At 48.8% G+C, this 27,072-nt stretch overlaps 1 protein-coding gene across 1 annotated transcript; it reads left to right on the plus strand.

The window, feature by feature from the left end:
• lin7b (lin-7 homolog B (C. elegans)) lies at positions 1-25,346 on the plus strand. The gene is made up of 6 exons (XM_085969794.1): positions 1-107; positions 7,514-7,632; positions 10,383-10,454; positions 11,841-12,050; positions 15,804-15,967; positions 22,389-25,346. Exons 1-6 carry the CDS (start codon positions 71-73, stop codon positions 22,408-22,410), a joined length of 624 nt encoding a protein of 207 aa, XP_085825920.1. The 5' UTR covers positions 1-70; the 3' UTR covers positions 22,411-25,346.
• The last annotated feature ends 1,726 nt before the right edge of the window (positions 25,347-27,072 follow it).

Below are 27,072 nucleotides of genomic sequence, written 5' to 3' on the forward strand. Positions count from 1 at the left end.
GGCTTCGCGTTGCTAGGGGCGGTCACGTGGCCCCTCCGCGGTTGCCGGTCAGGTGACACCGGCCTGAGCCATGGCGGCGCTGGCGGAGTCTCTGTCGCTGGAGCGAGGTGAGCGGGGCCGGGGATGGGGATAGCGGTTCGCCGGCAGTCGCCTCCTTTATTTCATTGAGCGGACCCGCGGGGCCCGTTTGCTGACATTTTATTATCATTTGATTTGATGCATTGGGTCGAGCCGCGCTCCGGCTGGCCAATCACAATTGGTTGCGCAGTGATTGACAGCGGCAGGGACCAATGAGCGGGCGGAGAGAGGCCCCTGATTAATATTCATAAGGTGGCAGGACCAATCGGAGGGGGCGGAGCCTCTGTAGATTGGGTTGAAGACAGGGTTTTGGGGAAAGGTTCACATTTCCATTGATGAGGGGGTTTGGGCTCAGAATCTAAGCTGATGTTTCAGTGTCAGAGTCAGTCCTGGCCCAGTGGACAGCCTCTGAGTCAGAAGGTTGTGGGTTCGACTTGAGCACAAAATCTAGGCTGACACTCCCAGTGCCATTGCTGAGGGAGTGCTGCACTGTCGGAGGTGCCGTCTTTCAGATGAGACGTTAAACCAAGGCCCGCAAGTGGACGTGAAAGATCCCACGGCCGCTATTTTGAAAAGGAGCAGGGGAGTTTTCCCTGGTGTCCTGGCCAATATCTATCCTTCAATCAACAACAGGGGTACGGTAACATAGTGGTTATGTTACTGGACTAGTAAGGAGCGAGGACGGGACCCAGGAGCGAGGACGGGACCCGAGGTCGAGGCCCAGGAGCGAGGACAAGGCCCAAGGTCGAGGCCCAGGGGCAAGGACGGGATCCAGGGTCAAGGAGGGGATCCAGGGGCGAGGACGGGGCCCATGAGCGAGGCGAGCCCAGCAGCAAGGTCGAGGCCCAGGAGTGGCGCAGTGTGGACCAGCAGCGGGGTTGGAAGGACCACACCGCAGCCTATGAAACCCAGCAGAGAGAACCTGCGGGAAGATGGGAGGAGGACAGTAGAAGTATGTTTGTGTGTGTGTGTGCTAGGCCATTGTAGCAGAACCTGGTCTCCAATCATCTTGGATCCCCTTGCCATTGGACCAAGACCTTGCTCTGTCAAGCCCGTGTGGTAGCTGGTGTACAACAGCCACCCCACGTTAAAAGAATTCACGCACAGGCATCTTCCACCCTTTAAAATGAAGTTTGGGACCTGGAACGTCAGGACCCTCATAGACAACCCCAACAGCGACAGACCAGAACGCCGTGCTGCTATCGTTGCCTGGGAGCTCAGACAAGTCATCCTCGGTTCTGAGGGACTGCCTAAGAAGAGGTGGACTAGTAATCCAGAGGCCTGGACTAATGATCCGGAGACATGAGTTCAAATACCACCATGGGGAAATTTGAATTCAGTGAAATAAATAAATCTGGAATTAAAAAAAAAGCTAGAATCAGTAATGGTGACCATGAAACATAGAAGATAGGAACAGGAGTAGGCCATTCGGCCCCTCGAGCCTGCTCCACCATTCAATGCAATCATGGCTGATCATCCAAATTCAGTGCCCTGTCCCTGCCTTCTCCCCATACCCCTTGATCCATTTAGCCTTAATAAATATATCTAACTCCTTCTTGACTATATTTAATGTATTGGCCTCTACTGCCTTCTGTGGTAGAGAATTCCACAGGTTCACCACTCTCTGGGTGAAGAAATTCCTCCTCATTTCTGTCCTAAATGGCTTACCCCTTATCCTTAGACTGTGACCCCTGGTTCTGGACACCCCGACCATCGGGAACATCCTTCCTGCATCTAGACTTTCCAGTCCTGTCAGAATTTTATGAGTTTCAATGAGATCCCCTCTCATTCTTCTAAACTCCAGCGAGTATAAGCCCAATCGACCCAATCTCTCCTCATACGTCATTCCTGCCATCCCAGGTATCAGCCTGGTGAATCATCGCTGAACTCCTTCCATGAAACTACCAGTTTGTTGTAAATACCCATCTTGTTCACTCATGTCCTTCAGGGAAGGAAATCTGCCGTCCTTACCTGGTCTGGCCTATATGTGACTCCAGACCCACAGCAATGATCTAGCAAGCCACTCCGTTGTATTTAAGGCGGCAGCTCACCACCACTTTCTCAAGGGGAATTAGGGATAAATCACAGAAATCACAGAAACCCCACAGTGCAGATAGAGGCCATTTCGGCCCATCAAGCCTGCACCGACACATATCCCACCCGATCCCCGTAACCCCACGTATTTAATCCCCCTAACACTAAGGGTCAATTTATCATAGCCAATCAACCTAACCCGCACATCTTTGGACTGTGGGAGGAAACCGGAGCAAACCCACGCAAACACGGGGAGAATGTGCAAACTCCACACAGACAGTCGCCCGAGGCCGGATTCGAACCCGGGTCCCTGGCGCTGTGAGGCAATGAGTGCTAACCACTATGCCACCGTGCTGCCTGAACATCACTAAAACAGATTATCTGGTCATTATCACATTGCTGTTTGTGAGAGCTTGCTGTGCGCAAATTGGCTGCTGCTTTTCCTACATTACAACAGTGACCACACTTCAAAAAGTACTTCATTGGCTGTAAAGCGCTTTGGGACGTCCTGAGGTGGTGAAAGGCGCTATAGAAATGCAAGTCTTTCTTTTTCATTCAAAGTAACGTATCCTAGTTATAATGAAATGATGTGCAGTTACTCTGATGCAAAGCTAACTGGATGCTGAGGCTTTTACAGATGATCTTTTTCTGCAGATGTTTTATATTTTCTGACTGATCTGGTTTGAAGGCGAAGGCGCGCTGATCCCACACTTTGGCTGCTCTGTAAATGATCACTTGGGCTCGACAGGGATCATTCCCTGATGGTTGAAGCCAGGAGGTTATTATGCGTTCAGTCAAAGGGGACATCCCATGTCCAATCCAACATGCACTGTGTTGCCTGCAAATAATTATTTTTTAAACATGCTCTTTCAGGGATGTCGGTGCTGGGAATGAAATTCTATTCCACTATAGTCGCCCATTGTGGTCCCACGTCAGAAACAGCATGGGTTAGATGCAGAGTGAAGCTCGCTCCAGTGTCAAGGATACCTCCCCCCTTATTTTCTTCCCTAATCTCTCATCTGCTATTCCTTTAAAACTAGCAGCTGTATGAGAGAAAGCCTTCGATTTACACACTTATTTTGGTTTTTCTCTGATTTGGGGAATTCTGTGGACCGGTGTCCCACTGGTGAGATTCCGAGCAGGATTGACAGGGCAGATGCTGAGAGGCTGTTTTTCCCCTGGCTGGAGAGTCTAGAACTAGGGGGCATAGTCTCAGGATAATGGGCCGGATTTTTAAGACTGAGATGAGGAGGAATTTCTTCACTCGGAGGGCGGTGAATCTTTGGAATTCTCTGCCCCAGAGGGCTGTGGATGCTCAGTCGTTGAGGATATTCGAGGCTGAGATCGATAGATTTTTGGATATTAAGGGAATCGAGGGATATGCGGGATAACAACAGAAAATGCTGGAAAAACTCAGCAGGCCAGGCAACATCCGTGGAGAGAGAAATAGAATCAATGTTTCAGGTCAAACCCTTTGTCAAGACTGAAGAAGCACAGGAAATGAAATAGATTAAAAGGCCAGTATGGGGGCTGGGAGAGAACAAAAGAGAAGTGAAGAGACATTAAGAGGTATTCAAAACCAGACGAGATGGTGATAGGACTAGTGGAGACAAAAGACGGCTCTAGATTAGGTGTGAAGTGCACTGGCAGAACGGGAGACAGCTGCCATGTGAGAGAGAGAAAAGGGGGAAGGGCCAAAACAAGGGATATGCGGATCTTGCAGGAAGGTGGAGTTGAGGTCGAAGATCAGCCTTGATCTCATTGAATGGCGGAGCAGGCTCGAGGGGCCGAATGGCCGACTCCCACTCCTAATTCTTATGTTCTTCATTGTCCAGATTCTCAAAAGCAGAGCCTGTGAACTGGAATTTGGGACTGCAGCGGGGGTAGGGTGTCGTTGGGCCACGGAGGGATTCGTGGATGGAGAATTTGTAATGTTTGGGCAGCGGATGTGGCTGAGGACAGGGGTGGCGGGTCCTGATTTAAGCAGGACTCGGGCGTGTGACAGAATACAGGCGCCGGAATTCTGGACAAGGTTGTGGTTTGTGTAAAGTAGAACCCGAGAGGTTTTCAAAGAAAAATTGAGCCTGGAGGGGAAGGCACAGATGAGGATTTCAGTGGTGGTGAGGTAGGGATGGGTGCAGAGAAAGAACTTGCATTTATATAGCAACTTTCATAACCTCCGGGTGTCGCAAAATCAGTTGTTTTCCAAGTATAGTCGCTGTTGTTTTGTGGGTGGATGTCGATAGTCTTGGTGAGGTTTGGCGATCACTTCTTCTTCTTCTTAGGCACTCCCTTGGAACCGAGGATGACTTGCTTCCACATTACAAATGAGTTCTCAGGTGACTGATGAGTCCAATGCGGGACCTGCAGTCTCTGTCACAGGTGGGGCAGACGGTGGTTGAAGGGGCGGGTGGGTGGGGTGCTTGGGTTGACGTGCGCTCCTTCCGCTGTTTGCGCTTGGCTTCCGCTTGCTCCCGGCGAAGAGACTCGAGGTGTTCGGCTGCCTTCCCCGGATGCTTCTCCTCCACTTTGTGGGGTCTTGGGCCAGGGATTCCCAGGTGGCGATCAGCTCAGGGTTGAACAGGACACAGGATTACATGGGATATACGGCACAGAAACAGGCCATTCGGCTCAACCAGTCCATGCCGGCGTTTATGCTCCACTCGAGCCTCCTCCCGTCTTTCCTCATCTAACTCTATCAGCGTAACCCTCTATTCCCTTCTCCCTCATATGCTTGTCCAGCCTCCCCTTAAATGCATCTATACTATTCGCCTCAACCACTCCCTGTGGTAGCGAGTTCCACATTCTCACCGCTCTCTGGGTAAAGAAGTTTCTCCTGAATTCTCGATTGGATTTCTTGGTGACTATCTTATATTGATGGCCTCTAGGTTGCTCACTCACGGGTCTGACGTGAGACATTAAACCGAGGCCTGCCTTGAACTCGAATAGTGCCGTGCAGTGTTCCCTCTGAGCTGTGCGCGACCACCCAGTAATCTGCACAGCCCCGCGCGGGCCACTCACGAGCGCGTCCATCTGAAATACCACGCATGGCGCAGAAATTAGCGGGGCCGCGCATTGAAATAAACAGACCGCGCACAACAAAGACAATTTAGAGGGAACATTGGTGCCGAGGGATCTTTTACAGCTACCCCCAGAGGGCAGACGGGGCCTCGGCTTAACGTCTAACCTGATCGCCCTTCCGGCAGTGCAGCGCTTCCCTCAATACTCCAGCGAAGTGTCGGCGAGATTTTGTGCTCAAGTCTCTGGCTTGAACCCACGACCTTTTTCTGACTACGGTGAGCCACGTCCGACTCTTGTATCGACAAATGTGGCGGCTATTTTGCGCAAAGCAGGATCACATGAACAGCTTGGAGATTATTGCTCTCTCACTCTGCCAGCGCATTTCACACTTCATCTAGAGCCATCTTTTGTCTCTTTACCTGTCCTATTACCATCTCGTCTCGTCTTGAATATCTCTTAATGTCTCTTCACCTCTCACTGACCTTCCCCTTTGTTCTTTCATCCCCTCCCCCATTTTCCAGCCCCCAAACTGGCCTTTTAATCTGTTTCATTCCCTGCCTTTTTTTTCTCAGTTCTGACGAAGGGTTTTCAACCTGAAACGTTGACTCTCTTTCTCTCTCTACGGATGTTGCCTGGCCTGCTGAGTTTTTCCAGCGTCTTCTGTTGTCGGCTTGGAGATTAGTGTTTGGTTATTATAGTATAATTCGTGTGTGTCGCGCAGCTGCAGATGCACAGTTCACCAGCTGCCTGGTTTCTTTTGAGCTCTCAGCATCCGTTTCTCTCCTCGTTTAGTTGAGTAGCTTGAAGTAAGCCTCTGTTTCTGGGAAAGGAAACCAGCAGTGGCGATGGGAGATCATTGATTGAACCCTGGTTTGTGCCGACGTCGGGCATCTATGCGCGCTAAGTCTGTGTTCCTTTTTTTTTTTTGATTTCCCTGCACCAGACCTCGTGACTGACCAAGCGTGCGACAGACACCAGATTCCTCGCTTGCACATAAAGTTCACAAGCGCATAACATGGAGGGGCAAGACTGTGAGACGGCCCTGCAGTGTAGCACAACCGGAAGCATTGCGAAGACGAGAGAGTTTAAAATGTCTGTTTTGAATGCACGTATGGTTGAGGTTTGCTTGAGCGGGAGAAACCCAAACCGGTGCAGAAACACGAGGATAATGTTTGCATGTCCTCATGAATGCTCCGATCCCAAGTCCCCACAGCGTGTAAAGAAGATGAAAGAGAATGAACTTGCATTCCTACAGCCTCTTTCACGACCTCGGGGCATCTCAAAGTGCTTTACAGCCAATGAAGTACTTTTGAAGTGCAGTCACTGTTGTAATGTAGGAAACGCGGCAGCCAATTTGCGCACAGCAAGCTCCCACAAACAGCAACATGATAATTACCAGGTCTTCGTGATATTGGTTGCGGGATAAATATTGGCCAGGACACCGGGGAGGACTATTTTTATTTGTTTATGGGATGTGGGCATCGCTGGCAAGGCCCAGCATTTATTGCCCATCCCTAATTGCCCCTTGAGAAGGTGGTGGTGAGCCGCCTTGAACCGCTGCAGTCCGTGTGGTGAAGGTACTCCCACAGTGCTGTTAGGGAGGGAGTTCCAGGATTTTGACCCAGCGACGATGAAGGATCGGCCGATATATTTCCAAGTCAGGGTGGTGCGTGACTGGGAGGGGAACTTGGAGGTGGTGTTGTTCCCATGCACCTGCTGCCCTTGTCCTTCTAGGTGGAAGAGGTCGCGGGTTTGGGAGGTGCTGCCGAAGAAGCCTTGGCGAGTTGCTGCAGTGCATCTTGTAGATGGTTCACACTGCAGCCACGGTGCGCCGGTGGTGGAGGGAGTGAATGTTTAAGGTGGTGGATGGGGTGCCAATCAAACGGGCTGCTTTGTCCTGGATGGTGTTGAGCTTCTTGCAGCTGCACTCATCCAGGCAAGTGGAGAGTATTCCATCACACTCCTTACTTGTGCCTTGTAGATGGTGGAAAGGCTTTGGGGAGTCAGGAGGTGAGACACTCGCCGCAGAATACTCAGCCTCTGACCTGCTCTTGTTGCCACAGTATTTATGTGGCCGGTCTGGTTACAGGAACTCCCCCCTACTCTTCTTCGAAATAGTGCCGCGGGATCTAATACGTCCACCTGAGAGGGCAGACGGGGGCCTGGTACGTTTCTAAGCTGCTGTGAGTGAGGGGAGGGACCCCGAGACCTCGTGCGGAGAGGGTGAGAGAACTGAGACCTCGTATTGAGTTGCGGGGGGCGAGGGAACAGAGTCCTTGTGCCGGTAGGCGGGGGGGAGGGGGAGGGAGTGAGACCTCATGCCTTGAGCGCGCTCTATGGAGTTGATTGAATCGCGACTCCTGCTGTCCGTGTGTTCCAGATGTCGCCAGGGCGATCGAGCTGCTGGAGAAGTTGCAGCGAAGTGGCAACGTCCCGCCGCAGAAACTGCAGACGCTGCAGCGAGTTCTCCAGAGCAAGTTCTGCTCCGCCATCCGAGAGGTCGGTTGCCCCGAATCCGTGTCTGTGACTTTGCTCCCTGAACCCCCCCCCCCCAAAAAAATGCTCATAAAACTCTCACAACGTAGTCAGTAGCACAGGTCGTTTCGAAGCCCTTTCTGAGTGTATCAGCATTTTAAAAAGGAATAAGCTTATTTGCGAGTTTTATTCTGGCATCTGATTAAAAAATGAATTTGAAATTTAACAGTTTAAATGTTAACCTTTTAAAATTTTACCCAGCGAGCGGTGAGAATGTGGAACTCGCTGCCACAGGGAGTGGTTGAGGTGAACAGCGTCGATGCATTTAAGGGGAAGCTGGATAAACACGAGGGAGAAAAAGGAATAGAAGGATATGCTGATAATGTGAGATGAATAGGGGTGGGAGGAAGCCCAGGTGGAACATAAAAACATAAGAAATAGGAGCAGGAGAGGGCCATTCGGCCCCTCGAACCTGCTCCGCCGTTTAATACGATCATGGCTGATCTGATCTTGGCCTCAACTCCACTTCCCTGCCCGCTCCCCATAACCCTCGACTCCCCTGTAGCTCAAATATCTGTCTATCTCCGCCTTGAATATATTCACCGCCTCCGCCTCCACAGCTCTCTGGGGTAGAGTATTCCAAAGATTCATGACCCTCTGAGCAAAGAAATTCCTCCTCATCTCTGTCTTAAATGTGCGACCCCTTATCCTGAGACTATGGCCCCTAGTTCTAGATTCCCCCACGAGGGGGAATGTAATCACAGCGTGACGTTTACATAGACATTTTCCGCACAGTGCACTTGACCCGAATGGCCTGTTTCTGTGCTGTAAATTCTATGTACAGGAAACTTTCGTTTATCCGGAGGTTAAATGTCCGGAAAGCTCTATCTACCGGCAAAATTCAGGAGTCGGTTCAGATAATTGTTTTTCTTTTCGTTGCTTCTTTTCTCCAGTCCTGGCTCTGCAAGCATCTCTGTAGCTAAGCAACAGCTTCAGCTAGATGCCTGCAAGCTGCGCCGACTGTTTTGAAGCTGTTGCTAAGCAACAGGGTTTGTTGCTTCACACGGAGCTCTGAGCTCCGTATGTTTTAACATTAACGCTGGTTTCTACGGCAGTTTTGATCTAACGGCACCAGCTCGGTCCCATCGGTGCCGGATACCAGAAAGTTTCCTGTAACTTACCTGAATTATCTGTCTAGCTAGAAATATTAAAAATCTTACCTCTTCCTGTCAATTCCGATGTCCACATTTATAATGGAAACTGCCTATGTTAACTCATCAGGCTGCAATTACCACCTTTCATCAGTGGTGGCGCCATCGCGTCGCAGGTTTGTGTCTCCCAGTTCCTCGGCCTGTACTGCAGAGAAATGCGCCCTCCAAGCTTCAGCTGAAGAATACACTTAACGTAAGAAATAGGAGCAGGAGTAGGCCATACAGCCCCTCAAGCCTGCTCTGCCATTCAATAAGAGTGTAGCTGATCTTCCACCTCAACTCCACTTTCCCACCTGATCCCTATATCCTTTGATTCCCTTAGAGTCCAGAAATCTATCGACCTCATCCTTGAATATACTCAACAACTCAGCATCAGCCGCCCTTTGTGGTAGAGAATTCCAAAGATTCACAACCCTCTGAGAGAAGAAATTCCTCCTCCTCTCAGTCTTAAAAGGCCGACCCTTATCCTGAGACTGTGCCGCCTAGTTCTAGACTCTCCAGACAGGGGAGACAGCCTTTCAGCGTCTACCCTGTCAATCCTCCTCAGAACCTTATATGTTTCAGTGAGATCTCCTCTCATTCTTCTAAACTCCAGAGAGTATAGGCCCAGTCTAGTCAAATCTTGGTCATAATGCCCCTTTTTACGTCAATGCAATATCTTGCCTCTGCATATTTTTCTGTCTACCAAAGCTTGATTTCTGTTGTCACACGCTTAAGTCAACTTTTTCCATTATAAATTCCGACACCCACATTTATAACGGAAAATGTCTATGTAATCATCACGCTGTGATTACACCCTCCAGCCAGTGGTGGCGCTGCAGGACCATCACTGCTGGGTAGTTGTAATTATACATGTGACGTGTTTACATACATAGTTTCTATTATAAATGTGGACGTAGAAATTTGTAATGAAAAAATAAGGACAGACTTTGTTGTGCCTTCTAAGCCTGCTTCACCTGAAGCCCACACGTGATCTTGACTCTCTCTGTGCAACTCCATGGGAGATCAGCTAGTAATATTTTTTAAAGCCTGGCATGTAAATGCGACGCCTACTTCCCGTAATACCCTTCCCGCCACACTTGATTAACAGCCCTATTGTAATTATACCATGAAGATGCCACGAGAGATCTGTCGGTATTAGATTATAATCCACCGGTGGCTGTCCTTTGTACTGGGCTGATTATAGTTATTAGTCTATTCCACTAATTTTCGAGAGCACTGCGCTGTTCCATAATGACACAGGGTGATGTGGGAGTGCTTGGGCACAGAGGCTGCTACATCTTTGCAATTCCCTGCTGGTGCGCTGGGAACCACAGACTTGCAGACACTGCGTAGAATTTCTGGCCTGTCACAACCATACAAAGGGGTTTGCTTCTGTGTGGGTGGATTTTCGCAGTTGCCACTGACGAGCGCAGGGTTATCACCAGCAGCTGTGCGTTTGGGAATTTTCACTGGCTGCAGTCTTTCTTCCCTCCTGTGATTTTTGTCGCTTGCCCGGGTGCAGCGGGCTGCACGGGGCTACGGGAGGGGGGCCATTCATGGGCTGTGTGTTTGTCGTTCCAGGTATACGAGCAGCTTTACGAGACACTCGACATCAATGGCAGCCCCGAGATCAGAGCGCATGCAACAGCCAAGGTACCAATGTGTGGTTCGGTGTGATTCAATCGCCGTGACTCAGTGGGCAGCACTCTTGCCTCTGAGTCAGAAGGTGGTGGGTTCAAGTCCCCACTCCAGGGACTTGAGCACGAAAATCTCGGCTGATACTCCACTGCAGTGCTGAGGGAGGGCTGCACTGTCGGAGGAGCCGTCTTTCGGATGAGACGTTAAACCGAGGCCCCATCTGCCCCCTCAGGTGGATGTAAAAGATCCCACGGCCACTATTTGCAGAGGAGCCGGGGAATTCTCCCCAGTGTCCCGGACAATATTTATCCCTCAATCAAATCCACATTCAACGTATCATCCTCCGCCACCTCCAGCGTGATCCCACCACCAAACACATCTTCCCCTCCCCTCCCCTTTCAGCATTCCGAAGGGACCGCTCCCTCCGCGACACCCTGGTCCACTCCTCAATCACCCCCAACAGCCCTCCTCCTTCGCCTGGCACCTTCCCGTACAAGCGCAGGAGATGCAACACCTGCCCTTTTACCTCCTCCCTTCCCACCGTCCAGGGCCCCAAACACCCCTTCCAGGTGAAACAGCGATTTACTTGTACTTCTTGCAATCTAGTATACTGTATTCGCTGCTCACGATGTGGTCTCCTCTACATTGGGGAGACCAAACGCAGATTGGGTGACCGCTTTACGGAACACCTCCGTTCAGTCCGTAAGGGTGACCCTGAGCTTCCGGTCGCCTGTCACTTTAATTCTCCGCTTCACTCCCACTCTGATCTCTCTGTCCTCGGCCTATTGCACTGTTCCAATGAAGCTCAACGTAAGCTCGAGGAACAGCACCTCATCTTTCGATTAGGCACTTTACAGCCTTCTGGTCTCAACATCGAGTTCAACAATTTCAGATCATAATCCCTGCCCCCATTTTTCATGCTGTATGATTTTGCCATTCCCATTTGCAACATTTTATCTTTCCTGCCTCTTACATAAGCACAATATATTCTTTCAATTCCTTCCTCCCCGCCCCGTCTCTGCACCTGCTTAATATCAGTTACATCTCCAGCTTTTTCCAGTTCTGACGAAGGGTCCCAGGCCTGAAACGTTAACTCTGTTTCTCTCTCCACGGATGTTGCCTGGCCTGCTGAGTATTTCCAGCATTTTCTGTTGTTTAAAAAAACCCAGATTATCTGGTCATTTATCTCATTGCTGTTTGTGGGATCTTGCTGTGCGCAAATTGGCTGCCGCATTTCTTACATTACAACAGTGAGTATGCTTCAAAAAGTACTTCATTGGCCGTAAAGCGCATTGGGACGTTCTGAGGTCGTGAATGGCGCTCTATAAATCGTTCCCACTAGACGGAGAAAGTACTTCCATCCATGTGGGTTCATCTCTTTCCCCTCTTGTGTATTTCCAGGCAACGGTTGCGGCTTTCGCAGCCAGTGAGGGGCACGCGCACCCTCGGGTGGTGGAACTTCCAAAAACAGAAGAGGGGCTTGGCTTCAACATAATGGGCGGAAAGGAACAGAACTCCCCCATCTATATATCCCGAATTATACCCGGCGGTGTAGCGGACAGACACGGAGGACTTAAGCGGGGAGACCAACTGCTCTCGGTTAACGGAGTGGTGGGTGCTAAGGTTTACTAGGTGTGACTGGTAACGGCGACTGGGCGAAGCTGGTCGGAGGACACGTCGGGTTTAATGCACTGTTTTTCAGCAATGCACTTAATTCAGAGAATGCACTTGCACATCATAGGAACAGAAACGGGCCATTCAGCCCCTCGGGTCTGTTCCACCATTCAGTTAGATCATCGCTGATCTGTATCTTAACCGCATTTACCCCCTTAATACCAACAAAAATCTATCAATCTCCGCTCTGAAAGCTCCGATTGACCACCCCCCCCCAGCCTCAACAGCTTTTTAGGGGGGAGAGAGTTCCAAATTCCCACTGCCCTTTGTGTGAAGAAGTGCTTCCTGACATCGCCCCTGAACAGCCGGGCTCTAATTTTAAGGTTATTGTCATGAATCTCATCATCATGAAGAAATGACTCATGAAATAACACTGGGCGGCCAGCTGGTGGCGCCGTCCAAGGAGTATAAATACTCGGGCGTGGGCCCAGCTTGCTCAGGGACATTTTGTAAGACAGGAACTAGTGAAGTACAACTAGACCGCCATGTTCTGAAACAAGTTGATTAAAGCCTTGCTTTATACTCAAACCAAGTGCTCAGTGGTCATTTTACAGGAAACTTTCTGGTATCCGGCACTGACTGGACCGAGCTGGTGCCGTTAGATCAAAACTGCCGTATAAACCAGCGGCAATGTTAAAACATAGAGCTTTTCAGCTCCGTGTGAATCAACAAATCCTGTTGCTTAGCAACAGCTTCAAAACAGTCGGCTGCAGCTGCAAGCGTCTCTAGCTGAAGCTGTTGCTTAGCTACAGACCTTGCAGAGCCTGACTGGGGGAAAAAAAAGCAACGAGAAGTAAAAAAACTTATAGAAAACGGCTCCTGAATTTTGCCGGTAGATAGAGCTTTCCGGACTTTTAACCTCAGGTTAAACGAAAGTTTCCTGTACATCAGTTATGTCCTGTTGTTCTGGACACTCCCCTAGCAGAGGAAATAGTTGTTCGCTCTCTACCCTATCAACTCCTTTAATCATCTTAAACACCTCAATTATATCACCCCTTAATCTTCTATACTCAAGTGAATACAAGCCAACCAGTCCTCATAATTTAACCCTTTTGGCCAGGTATATATATTTTTTATTCATTAGATGTGGGGCGTCGCTGGCAAGGCCAGCATTTATGCCCATCCCTAATTGCCCTTGAGAAGGTGGTGGTGAGACAACTGAGTGTCTCGCTCGACCATTTCAGAGGGCAGTTAGACAACCACATTGCTGTGGGTCTGGAGTCACATATAGGCCAGACCAGGTCAGGGCGGCAGATTTCCTTCCCTAAATTAGTGAATCAGATGGGTTTTTACGACAATCCCGGTAGTTTCATGGTCACCATCACTGATGCATTTTAATTCCAGAATTATTTAATTGACTGAATTTAAATTCCACAGCTGCCGTGGTGGGGTTTGAACTCACGTCTCCAGTTCATTTGTCCAGGCCTCTGGATTACTAGTCCAGTAACATAACCACTATGCTACCATTCTGGTGAATTTGCGCTGCACCCTCTCCAAGGTCAATACAGGAAACTTTGAGTTATCCGGAGGCGAATCGTCCGGCAAGCTGGAGCCACCGGCAAAAATCAGGAGCCGTTTTTTATTCTTTTTGTTTCTTTTCTTTGCTTTTTTTGAGCAGTCAAGCTGTGCAAGGTCTGTAGCTAAGCAACAGCTTCAGCTAGAGACGCTACAGAGACGCTTGCCGACTGTTTAGAGGCTGTTGCTAAGCAACAGGGTTTGTTGATTCATACAGAGATGAAAATTTCCGTATGTTTCAACATTAGCTCTGGAGTGTACGGCAGTTTGGAGGGAACGGCAGCAGCTCGGTCCCGTCGGTGCCGGATAGCACAAAGTTTCCTGTATATACTTCTTGAGGTGCGGTGCCCAGAATTGAACACAGCTACTCCAGATGGGGTCTAACCAGAGTTTTATATAACAGCTTGAAGACTGGCGAGGCACTAGTCCAATCTGGGGTTTCGTTCGTCCACTGGGGCTCTGCCTGCATGGTCTGATGGACTCGGCCATCGCCTTGCCATTTGACTGGACAGGCATGGCTCTGTCTTGCAGTCTTCGCAAAGAATGGTGCGAGTCCCACTTCTTCCTTTTGTTTCCTTTCCCTTGGTGGGTTGTCACGGTGATGTGGCCTCCCTTGGCTGGTGGGGACCTGGGGTAAAGAGAGTGGATTGGCAGGCGGTGACACCAGTTCTCTTCTCTGGGGCAGCGTGAGCAGGGTTGGGTTTTTGACTCTTCTGTTTTTAGCCCCGACATGTGCTTTGTGTATGAAGCAGGATTGGCAGTCTGTGCGCACAGCCGTAGGGGCTCGATGGAGATTGGCTGGCTATCCAACCAAATCAGATGAGTTTAAAGCCCTTTTATTTATTACAGGATAATTTACTGGGCTGTTTGGTAGTTAGTATAGACTAGCTATGGAGAGTTTTCTGTTACGTTCTTCCACCATCCCCCTCCTCCTCCCTGTTCCCCCTCCTCCTCCTCCTCCTGTTCCCCCTCCCCCTCCTCCTCCCTGTTCCCCCTCCCCCTCCTCCTCCCTGTTCCCCCTCCTCCTCCCTGTTCCCCCTCCCCCTCCTCCTCCCCTGTTCCCCCTCCCCCTCCTCCTCCCTGTTCCACCATCCCCCTCCTCCTCCCTGTTCCCCCTCCTCCTCCTCCTCCCTGTTCCCCCTCCCCCTCCTCCTCCCTGTTCCCCTCCCCCTCCTCCTCCCTGTTCCCCCTCCCCTCCTCCTCCTGTTCCCCCTCCCCCTCCTCCTCCCTGTTCCCCCTCCCCCTCCTCCTCCCTGTTCCCCTCCCCCTCCCTGTTCCCCCTCCCCCTCCTCCTCCCTGTTCCCCCTCCTCCTCCTCCTCCCTGTTCCCCCTCCCCCTCCTCCTCCCTGTTCCCCCTCCCCTCCTCCTCCCTGTTCCCCCTCCCCCTCCTCCTCCCTGTTCCCCCTCCTCCTCCTCCTCCTGTTCCCCCTCCCCCTCCTCCTCCCTGTTCCCCCTCCTCCTCCTCCTCCCTGTTCCCCCTCCTCCTCCTCCTCCCTGTTCCCCCTCCCCCTCCTCCTCCCTGTTCCCCTCCCCCTCCTCCTCCCTGTTCCCCCTCCTCCTCCTCCCGTTCCCCCTCCTCCTCCTCCTCCTCCTCCTCCTCCTGTTCCCCCTCCTCCTCCTCCTCCTCCCTGTTCCCCCTCCTCCTCCTCCTCCTCCCTGTTCCCCCTCCTCCTCCTCCCTGTTCCCCCTCCTCCTCCTCCCTGTTCCCCCTCCTCCTCCTCCTCCTCCCTGTTCCCCCTCCTCCTCCTCCTCCTCCCTGTTCCCCTCCTCCCTGTTTCCCCCTCCTCCTCCTCCCTGTTCCCCCTCCTCCCCCTCCTCCCTGTTCCCCCTCCTCCCTGTTTCCCCCTCCTCCTCCTCCTCCCTGTTCCCCTCCTCCCTGTTCCCCCTCCTCCCTGTTCCCCCTCCTCCCTGTTCCCCCTCCTCCTCCTCCCTGTTCCCCCTCCTCCTCCTCCTCCCTGTTCCCCCCTCCTCCTCCTCCTCCCTGTTCCCTCCCTCCATCCACCCTGATCCCTCCATCGGTCTCGGTGTGTGTTTGAGTGTGCGTGACATGGAATAAGGGACACCAAAAGCAACACGAAGGAGGTGAAACGGTATTAATCTTTAAAAGGCACGTTTCACTGCAGTGTTTTGCCGAGATTCACGTGTTTTTTTTTCTTGTCACTGTCTTGTATTCAGAGTGTGGAGGGAGAGCAGCACGAGAAGGCAGTGGAGTTGTTGAAAGCTGCCCAAGGCACGGTGAAGCTGGTGGTGCGATACACGCCCAAAGTCCTGGAAGAGATGGAGGCGCGCTTTGAGAAAATGAGGACTGCCCGGCGCAGGCAGCAACACAATAGCTACTCGTAGGTCTCAGGGAGGCAGCAGGGATTGGTTAAATGTTTAATATTTTTACTGGGAGTGATGGCTTCTTAACTGATGAGGCAAAGTTACAAATACCTTGTGTAAATCATTCTACAAACGGTCGAAAATGACGGGCAGGAAAAGATCAGCTGGTCCATCAAGACTGCCCCCAGGATTACATGGGATATACGGCACAGAAACAGGCCATTTGGCCCAACCAGTCCATGCCGGCGTTTATGCTCCACTCGAGCCTCCTCCCGTCTTTCCTCATCTAAATCTATCAGCATCACCCGCTATTCCCTTCTCCCTCATATGCCTGTCCGGCCTCCCCTTAAATACATCTATACTATTCGTCTTAACCACTCCCTGTGGTAGCGAGTTCCACATTCTCACCACTCTCTGGGTAAAGAAGTTTCTTCTGAATTTCCTATTTGATTTCTTGGTGACTATCTTATATTGATGGCCTCTAGTTTTGCTCTTCCCCACAAGTGGAAACACTCTCTCTGTATCCACTCCATCAAAACCTTTCATAATTTTAAAAACCTCTATTAGGTCACCCCTCGGCCTTTTTTCAAGAGAAAAGAGACCCAGCCTGCTCGTCCTTTCCTGATATGTATACTCTCACATTTCTGGTATCGTCCTTGTAAATCTTCTCTGCCTCTATATCCTTTCTATAACATGGCGACCAGAACTGTATGCAGTACTCTAAGTGTGGTCTAACCAAGGTTCGATAGGAGCAGGAGTCGGCCATACAACACCTCGAGCCTGCTCTGCCATTCAATAAGATCATGGCTGATCTTCGACCTCAACTCCACCTTCCTGCCCGATCCCCATATCCTTGATTCCCCTAGAGTCCAAAAATCTATCGATCTCAGCCTTGAATATACTTGACGACTGAGCATCCACTGCCCTCTGGGGTAGAGAATTCCAAAGATTCGCAACCCGCTTGAGTGAAGAAATCCCTCCTCATCTCACTTCTAAATGGCCGACCTCTAATCCTGAGACTATGCCCCCTAGTTCCAGACTCTTCACCCAGAGAAACAGCCTTTATGCATCATGACTAGACACTTCCCACCTCTTTCCACCCCCCCCCCCCCTCCTCCCCAGCCGTGTAATCTCCTGGGAAAGGCAAAAAATAAGAAAAACCGCAGGCCCATAAAGGGAAATGATACCTGGAGAATTCCTCTCCAACCCTCTTGGGCGGTCGAAACCAGTCCAGGAGATCACATGGACCATGTGTTATGTGCAAATCCACTTACCTTCTATATAATGCAATCGCTGCCCCAGTCAAGGACCGGTCCAGTCCTGCTCAACATCCAGTCTATTCCTACACTTGCATAGTTTAAACTGATGTCCCCTAGCCCTCCCCAATCTGTCAAACTGGAATACTCTGATCAATAGCCAGCCCTTTCATTATTTTATAAACGTCTATCAGGTCGCCTCTAAGGCTACGCTGCTCTATAGTAAATAGAGATCCAGCTCCTTAAGCCTAACTGAGTAGCGATTTAAAAATTTGTTTTATTCGCTTATGGGATCTGGGTGTCGCTGGCAAGGCGGCCGGCATTTATTGCCCATCCCTAGTTGCCCTTGAGAAGGTGGTGGTGAGCCTCCTTCTTGAACCGCTGCAGTCCGTGTGGTGAAGGTGCTCCCACAGTGCTGTTAGGGAGGGAGTTCCAGGATTTTGACCCAGCGACGATGAAGGATCAGCCGATATATTTCCAAGTCAGGATGGTGTGTGACTTGGAGGGGAACTTGGAGGTGGTGGTGTTCCCACGCGCCTGCTGCCCTCGTCCTTCTAGGTGGAAGAGGTCGTGGGTTTGGGAGGTTGGGATGGTTCGTCATCAGTGAATAGAAGCAGTGCAACTGTGGTGTACCTTCACTGTTGGTCTAGTATGTAAAGGCACTGCTTGGTGCAGCCTTCAGCCCCCACAGACAGAAGCTCCCAGCTTTGATTCCCAATCTCTGCTGATCTCCTGGGGGTTCTGTAATTGTCCTCAGTACCTGTGGCTATGGCGAGCAGGTTAAAAATCAGATAGGGTCCTTCCTTGCTCCTGATGACTGTCCGGCAGCATGTGCGCGGGCAGCATCGAGCTCGGTGGTGATGCCCTCCCCAGTTGAATAGCCTGGCCACACCCGCTGTCTTGAGCTCGGACAGTACGGACGGCTACTTGGCTGAATTATTGGAGGGGCGCCTGTGGAATCATCTCCCAGTGTGGGGTGGGAATAACGGAAACGGTTCCTTTTTTTTTACTAAGAGCATCGCTTTCATGAGCAGAGGTTTTGGAAGCGAGGTCCTTGGAACACTAAGAATTATATAGGAAGAAAGAAAGACAGACTTGCATTTATATAGTGCCTATCACGATGTCCCAAAAGCGCTTCACAGCCAATGAAGCACTTTGGAAGTGTAGTCACTGTTATAATGTAAATGTACTGGGCTAATCCCCCTCATCACTACAGAATTGAACGTTAACATGAAGTGGTACCCAACTTATTACAACATATATAACATTTATATAATAGTAATAATGCACATTTTATGACTCGCTTGGGATCTATCTGCAATGCATGTTCTTCCACATTTTAGATATCCTGAATCGATGGAACAGGAAGTGTTTAACCAGCTGTGATTTTTGTTACAGATGTTAATTCTGGCCTCTTGAGCGTCCCCGATTTTTTTTTTTAGCGCCTTCAGCTGTCAAGGCCCTAAGCGCTGGAATTTACAAAGCATTGATTAATAGCTTAGATAGAAATAAATGGGTTTGATTTAATAGCCATTACAGAGACGTGATTGCAGAGTGACCAAGGTTGGGAACTAAATATTCCAGGATATTTGACTTTTAGAAGAGACAGGCAGAATGGAAAAGGAGGTGGGTGGGGGGTAGCCCTGCTAATAATGGAGGGGATAGGACAGTAGAGAGAAAGGATCTTGGCTCGGAAAAACAAAATGTAGAATCAGTTTGGGTGGAGCTAAGAAACAACAAGGGGCAGAAAACACTAGTGGAATTGGTTTATAGGCCCCCTAACAGTAGTTGTAGTGTAGGGCAGAGTATAAATCAGGAAATTAGAGATGCATGTAACGGGCAATACAGTAATCATGGGGGACTTTAACTTTCATATAGACTGGGCTAATAAAATTTGCAGTAATATTACAGAGGAAGAGTTCAAGGAATGCATTCAAAATAGTTTTCTAGATCAGTATGTCGAGGACCCTACTAGGGAATTGGCTATTTTAGATCTAGTATTGTGCAATGAGACAGGGTTAATTAATAACCTTGTAATAAAGGAGCCTCTGGGAAACAGTGATCATAATACGATAGAATTTTACGTTGAGTTTGAGAGTGAGCGCCAGAGACCCGGGTTCAAATCCGGCCTCGGGTGACTGTCTGTGTGGAGTTTGCACATTCTCCCCGTGTTTGCGTGGGTTTCCTCCGGGTGCTTCGGTTTCCTCCCACAGTCCAAAGATGTGCGGGTTAGGTTGATTGGCTATGATAAATTGACCCTTAGTGTTAGGGGGATTAAATACGTGGGGTTACGGGGATAGGGTGGGATATGTGTAGGGGTTACGGGGATCGGGTGGGATATGTGTCGGTGCAGGCTCGATGGGCCGAAATGGCCTCTATCTGCACTGTGGGGTTTCTGTGATTCTGTGATTTGGTTAAGTCCGAAATTAGGGTCCTAAATCTGAACAAAGTAAACTACGTAGGTATGAGAGGCGAGTTGGCTAAGGTAGGTTGGGAAACTAAATTAAAAGATATGACAGTAGAAAAGCAATGGCAAACATTTAAATAAATAATACATAATTCGCAACGAATATACATTCTCTTAAGGAATAAAAACACCACAGGACAAATTGTCCACCCGTGGCTAACCAGAGAAATTAAAGATAGTATTAGATTAAAGGAAGAGGCCTATAATGTTGCCAAAAGAGTAGTAAGCCTGAGGATTGGGAGGATTTTAGAATTCAGCAAAGGAGGACCAAGAAATTGATGATGAAACGGAAAATAGAATGTGAGAGTAAACTAGCGAGAGACATAAAAACAGACTGTAAAAGCTTCTATTGGTATGTAAAAAGGAAAAGATTAGCGAAAGTAAACGTGGGTGCCTTACAGGCTGAGACAGGAGAAATTATAATGGGGAATAAGGAAATGGCAGAGAAATTAAACAAATACTTTGTGCCTGTGTCTGTCTTCATGGAAGAAGATGCAAAAAACATTCTGGAAATAATGGAGAACCAAGGGTCCATCGAGAATGAAGAACTGAAAGAAATGAGTATTAGTAAGGAAATAGTACTGGAGAAATTAATGGGACTGAAAGCTGATAAATCCCCTGGGCCTGATGGCCTACATGGTTGTCATCTTCCAAAATTCCATAGACTCTGGAATGGTTCCTGCGGATTGGAAGGTAGCAAATGTAACCCCACTATTTAAGAAAGGAGGGAGAGAGAAATTGGGGAACTATAGACCAGTTAGCCTGACCTCGGGATTAGGGAAAATGCTAGAATATATTACAGGAAACTTTGGTTTATCCGGAGGTTATATGTCCGGAAACCTCGATCTACCGGCAGAAATCAGGAGCCGTTTTGTTAGGTTTTTTTTCTTCTCATGGCTTTGTTTTCAACAGTCGGGCTCTGGAAAGTCTCTCTGAAGCTGTTGCTAAGCTACAGAGACGCTTCCAAGGTACGAGCCAACTGTTTACAAGCTGTTGCTAGGCAACAGTGTTTGTTGTCAGATACGAAGATGAAAACCTCCATATGCTTCAACATTAACTTTGTATGTCCGGCAGTTTTGATAGATCGGCAACAGCTCGGTCCCGTCGGTGCCGGATATAACAAAGTTTCCTGTATTAAGGATGTGGGCACTTAGAAAGTAATAATAGCATTGGGCAGAATCAACACAGATTTATGAAAGGGAAATCGTGTTTGATGAATCTGTTGGAGTTTTTTGAGGTTGTAACTAGCAGGATAGATCAGGGGGAACCAGTGGATGTGATGTATTTGGATTTTCAGAAGGCATTCGATAAGGTGCCACACAAGAGGTTATTAAACAAAATTAGGGCTCATGGGATTGGGGATTAGATACTAGCATGGATTAAGGATTGGTTAATGGACAGAAAACAGAGAGTAGGAATAAACGGGTCATTTTCAGGTTGGCAGGCTGTAACTAGTGGGGTACCACAAGGATCAGTGCTTGGGCCTTGGCTATTTACAATCTATATCAATGATTTGGATGAGGGGACCAAATGTAATATATCCAAGTTTGCTGATGATACAAAGCTAGGTAGGAATGTAAGTTGTGAGGAGGATGCAAAGAGGCTGCAAGGGGATATAGACAGGCTAAGTGAGTGGGCAAGAACATGGCAAATGGAATATAATGTGGAGAAATGTGAAATTATCCACTTTGGTAGGAAAAATAGAAAAGCAGAGTATTTTTTAAATGGTGAGAGATTGGGAAATGTTGGTGTTCAGAGGGACCTGGGTGTCCTTGTACACAAATCGCTGAAAGTTAATATGCAGGTACAGCAAGCAATTAGGAAAGCAAATGGTATGTTGGCCTTTATTACAAGAGGATTTGAGTATAAGAGTAAAGACTCTTACTGCAATTATATAGGGCCTTGGTGAGACCACACCTGGAGTATTGTGTACAGTTTTGGTCTCCTTACCTAAGGAAGGATATACTTGCCATAGAGGGAGTGCAACGAAGGTTCACCAGACTGATTCCTGGGATGGGGGGGATTGTCATATGAGGACAGATTGAGTAGACTAGGCCTATATTCTCTAGAGTTTAGAAGAATGAGAGGTGATCTCATTGAAACATACAAACATCTTACAGGGCTTGACAGGGTAGATGCAGGGAGGATGTTTCCCCTGGCTGGGGAGTCTAGAACCAGGGGTCACAGTCTCAGAATAAGGGGTCGGCCATTTAGGACTGAGATGAGGAGAAATTTCTTCACTCAGAGGGTGGTGCATCTTTGGAATTCTCTACCCCAGAGGGCAGTGGATGCTCAGTCATTGAATATAATCAAGGCAGAGACCAATAGATTTTTGCATATTAAGGGAATCAAGGGATATGGGGATAGTGCAGGAAAGTGGAGATGAGGTAGAAGATCAGCCATGATCTTCTTGAATGGCGTAGCAGGCTCGAAGGGCCAAATGGTCGACTCCTGCTCCTATTTCTTATGTTCTTATCTCTATCTCTCTCCTCCTTTAAGACGCTCCTTAAACCCTACCTCTTTGACCAAGCTTTTGGTCATTTGTCCTTGTATCTCCTTTTGTGCTTCAGTGTCAGACTTTGTTTGATAATTGCTCCTGTGAAGCGCCTTGGGACGTTTTACTACGTTAAAGGCGCTGTATAAATGCAAATTGTTGTTGTCATCGTGTTTAATCTGAAGCATACTGTGCAGCATTTCCTTTTTCTTCTCTGCCAGGTCACTGGAATCCAGAGGATAGCCGGAGCGATCACCCGTCTCCAGAGGTGGGCATGGTACCAAGCATGTGAGGCAGCTGTCGTGCGTGTAGCTGAGTGACCCCAATACTGTAGGTCTGACCATGAGAATCGATACGAGCTTAATTAAACTGTGAAGGGGCATCACCTTTTTCCCGAATAAATGTTCGGCACTTATTGTTGGGGGGGGAGGGAAAAGAGCCATTTGTTTCACAGATGAGTGCGAGGACGTGTTTCAGCGCAATTATGTCGTCGCACTGTGGGTTTTGCAAACGAGTGGCAAAAGTGGTGGATATTTTTCGGTGAAGGTAATACCCCTTTAAATTTCAAGAGCTAAAATTCGCGAAAATCTACCATTGTGACAACTCACTTACTTAAAACTCTGATGTGCATAGATCCCGTTAATTGACTGATGTGCTTTCTGTTGCTTCCCCTCCGCTCCGCTCTGAATGGGCTCTTTCACGTGGAGGTCCAAAGTGACATTTTGGTTCTATAATTTGCGTCGCCCGAGCTCTTGCTAGTAAGACATTTAGTTGGGTTGAAGGATGCGTTAGGGAATAGGATTGAAAGTTTACCTTTATCATCTAATTTTTTTTTTATAAAATGTTACGATTTAACAAGCAAACGAGAGGTCATCTGTCTTTGTTCAATTTGGGTTTTCCTGTTCACCTGTATAAAGTTGCCACTACATTGCTGAATTGGGGAGGGAAGATCCAACAGCCGGGGTCGGATAACCCGAATGAGGCCCGGTTATCCCAAATTTGTTAGCGTCCATTGAATTTGCAGTGGGAATATTTGTATAATTTGGAATTCTGAAGGGGATTGCAACATTACACGGGATAACCTTTAAATATCAAATGGTAAGCAAGACTTGTTTGAGTATTCAACGTGCCAGGTTTTATAGTGAACCATTTCATTCCCAGTGGCTAATGGAACCGAATCTCTTCCCACCCCCCCCCACCCCCGTACTCTCAGCCCCCGTGGGCAGAAATATCCGGTGAGCAATCATATAATTGTTAACAGCGTTAATTTTATTTGTGTGTGGGAAGTTTTGATGCAACTGACTGCAATTTGCCTGAAATAGGATTGAACTGACCCAAACTTGGCTCATTCTGGGCACTCTGCGACTGTCGGAAAGGGAACTCCTTCGTACCTTTGTTCAGGATTTTAGGTTTGAACCCAGATTCCACCGTCTCGACTGTCCCCGCTTGTAGTTGTGTGCACTGAAGCCTCTCTTGATCTAGGCTGATCTTGTCTCCGATATTCTTTTGCTAAGCAGCGATGGTGCTGGGGATTGTCACCCCCATCTTGTTTTTACATATTATGGAAATGCTGTGGACTGTCTCGTTTTAATAATCGCCTGCTCATCCGTCCTTGCTGATTATTGGAAGCAATGTTCCGTGTTTTATTTTTTTGCGTGCGGTCCCTTTAACTGGCTACGCGGCCCATTCAAATTTTTGCGCGTGCGCGATTTCTCCCATTTAAAAGCCGATGAGCAGCCTGCGCGGGACCGCCAGACCACAGCGCGGCCGCGCAGTTCAACGGGAACGTTGATTTGAAGCCTGGTGGCCACTGTGCCCATTTGGCTATTACTGGTTGCAGTGCCCAGAACGCTTCCTTCCTGGCTAGTTACTATAGTGACCAGTGTACCAACTTCACTGGTTATTGTAGTAACCAGTGTACCCACTTCACTGGTTATTGTAGTAACCAGTGTACCCACTTTACTGGTGGTTTCTGAATCCCGAGTGTGCCCACTTGTCTGATGAAAAATGAGACGAGTATATTTTGAGAGGTGATGTAAAGCTGGGAGAAAGTGGAGTGTCCTACTGCCACACTGGTCATGCTTGTTGGAGTCGGTATATTCTTTGAAAGAAAATGATCAGATCGCAGCCGAAACTCTGGAGGAGTTATAAATGCAATGCGGAGCATCCTGGCCGAACATTCCCTGTGGTCTTCTTCACATTACAATGCACCCCAGTCCTAAAGTCTTTTTTGACCGCGATGGTCTTCAAGGCAGCTGCTATTCATTTCACTTTAACACAAGAGCATTAAACCTTTCCAGAGCCTTTCAGAATACGGACAGGCAACAGATAACATACAGTAAATGGCAGTACTGGACACCTCAATCTATACATGGAATGTACAGCACAGGAAAAAGGCCAGCTGGCCCATGCTCCACTCGAGCCTCCTCCCACCCCTCTTCATCTCACCCTATCAGCATATCCTTCTATTCCTTTCTCCCTCGTGTGTTTATCCAGTTTCCCCTTAAATACATCTATGCTATTCACTTCGACCACTCCCTGTGGTAGCGAGTTCCACATTCTCACCACTCTCTGGGTAAAGAAGTTTCTTCTGAGTTCCCTATTGGATTGATTAGTGACTATCTTATATTTAATACCCCTAGTTCTGGTTCCATCACAAGTAGAAACCTTTTCTCTATCAAGCCCTTTCAATAATCTTAAAAGTCCCCTCTCGGCCTTCTCTTTTCTAGAGAAAAGAGCCCCAGCCTGCTCAGTCTTTCCTGATAGGTACAACCTCTCAGTTCTGGTATACCACATCACATCGTTTCCCACATAACAACAGTGCCTACGCTCCAAAAGTACATCATCGGCTGTAAAGACGCTTCGAGACGTCCGGTGGTCGTGAAAGGCGCTCTATAAATGCAAGTCTTACTTTTAACTTATTCCGAGCTCTGATTTGCTGCCTTCGGTGACTCGTTTTCCGCTTTGTCCGCGCTAGTTGGTTGTCGGGTGGGGAAATTACGGATCAGTCTTCCCGTGCCGCTCCCGATGGGAACGGTTCTCTTTTTTTTAAAAACGCACATAGACCTGGCCCATCTCTCAACACGCAGCATTCGCAGATCAAACCACTTTCTGGATTTTAACCCTTAAGACTACCGGCAGTTTCGGGGAGATACCTGTCTCTCTGGGATGACCAGTTTTATTTTTCAACTTGCACCTTGTAGTGCTAAAATAAGCCTTAACATTACCATAATAAAGCTAATAAGATACTAGGAATACATTAAACACAATTTTAACATGAAATAAAAGGACCTGAACACTACTGTCCCTTCGTCCTGTTGCCCAGTCCCCTCCTATTCTCTCTTTATCCTTTTTAAAAATTCTAACTGTGGTTTTATCCATTAACTATTCGAATTCAGTGTTGCCTATTTTTTTTCAAGTTTAAGGTGGTTTAATTTTAATCCTCTGTCTCCTTGCTACCAACTGGGTGGGTGGGGGGGTGGGGGGGGGGGGGGGGGGGGGTGGAAAGGGGGGTTTATCCAGATTCGGAAGATTGACACAGAAGCCGCCTCATACACGGTCAGTCGCTGATATGAAAGTTGCGTCTGAACTGGAACACGCTGCTGCGGATAAGCAAACTGGTGAGCGACTCCCCCGCAGCCCAGCAGCGCTTGGACAAGTCAAATAGGCCGCTGGCCGAAAGGTTTGTTTTTATTTCAATGCAAAAAAATACTCTGCAGCCTTCCAGCAGAGGGAGATGCCTCGTCGCTTTTTGTGGGATTTTCTTTTGTTGAAGCATGAAACTTTGTTTAAGGATGAACAGAAGTTCCCAATTTTATCTTCCAAGTCTGTGCTCTCTTTAGAAATGTTCGTTTCCTCCCCCAACCATTTTACACCCCTCCCCACCCCGAAAGTGACGCAGTGCTGTTCCACTTGCATCCTCTGATACCTCGCCCGAGTAAATCATGTGCACGGCTTAAGACAGTAAGTGTCGGCAGGCTATTCGACCGTGTAAGCTGTCACGGCCGAGCCCAGTCTGTGTCCTCGCCTGCTGTCTGGTCATGCACACCTCCGGTAGATGTGACTGAATACCAATCAGTTTTCTCTCTCTCTCTGCCTCGTCTCTCTCTCTCTCTCTCTCTGCCTCGTCTCTCTCTCTCTCTGCCTCGTCTCTCTCTCTCTCTCTCTGCCTCGTCTCTCTCTCTCTCTCTGCCTCGTCTCTCTCTCTCTGCCTCGTCTCTCTCTCTCTCTGCCTCGTCTCTCTCTCTCTCTCTGCCTCGTCTCTCTCTCTCTCTCTGCCTCGTCTCTCTCTCTGCCTCACCTCTCTCTGTCTCTCCCCCTTAGCCCAGGGGTGTTGTCATTTGCAGTGTCCCACTGCTACCCTGGCTGAGGACAGCTCACCCCGCACAGACCGTGAACCAAACCTGGAAGCTTCAGCTCCCTATTCGTTAGTGCTACACTGAGTTGTGCCTTCACCTCCTCGGCCGTCAAAGGACCTTAGGAATGCTCATTTCAAATTATTCACTACCTTAATCTATAAGATGTTAGCATATACTGAATATGTATATTAACAATGAAATGGTTGCACGCAGCGTTCATTTCAACTAATGCTTGATAGGACCTGAAAGGAATCATTCACTACCTGTGTGTTTTTTTAAAAAATGGAAGGGCAACCAAAAGGAGTCGCTGTCTGCAATTTCCCTTGGTGAGGGGCACCGGTGGCGATGGTTACTGGGTAAGTGTGCATTGGCCGCTAGAAGATAAACACTTGGCAGGGCACTTAACCCATCGCAACGACAGGGATAACTTAAAGGAGACAGCACAGGCTAGGGCCCCCGAAACATGGGTGAGGTTAAGCATATGTCTGTCCTAGGACTCTCCTCGCTTGTACCCCTGCCCGCGAGGCAAGTGAGGTCAATTATCAAT

Source organism: Somniosus microcephalus, chromosome 28 (assembly GCF_052327205.1).
Source record: "Somniosus microcephalus isolate GS21.2 chromosome 28, FLI_Smic_1.0, whole genome shotgun sequence".
NCBI lineage: Eukaryota > Metazoa > Chordata > Chondrichthyes > Squaliformes > Somniosidae > Somniosus > Somniosus microcephalus.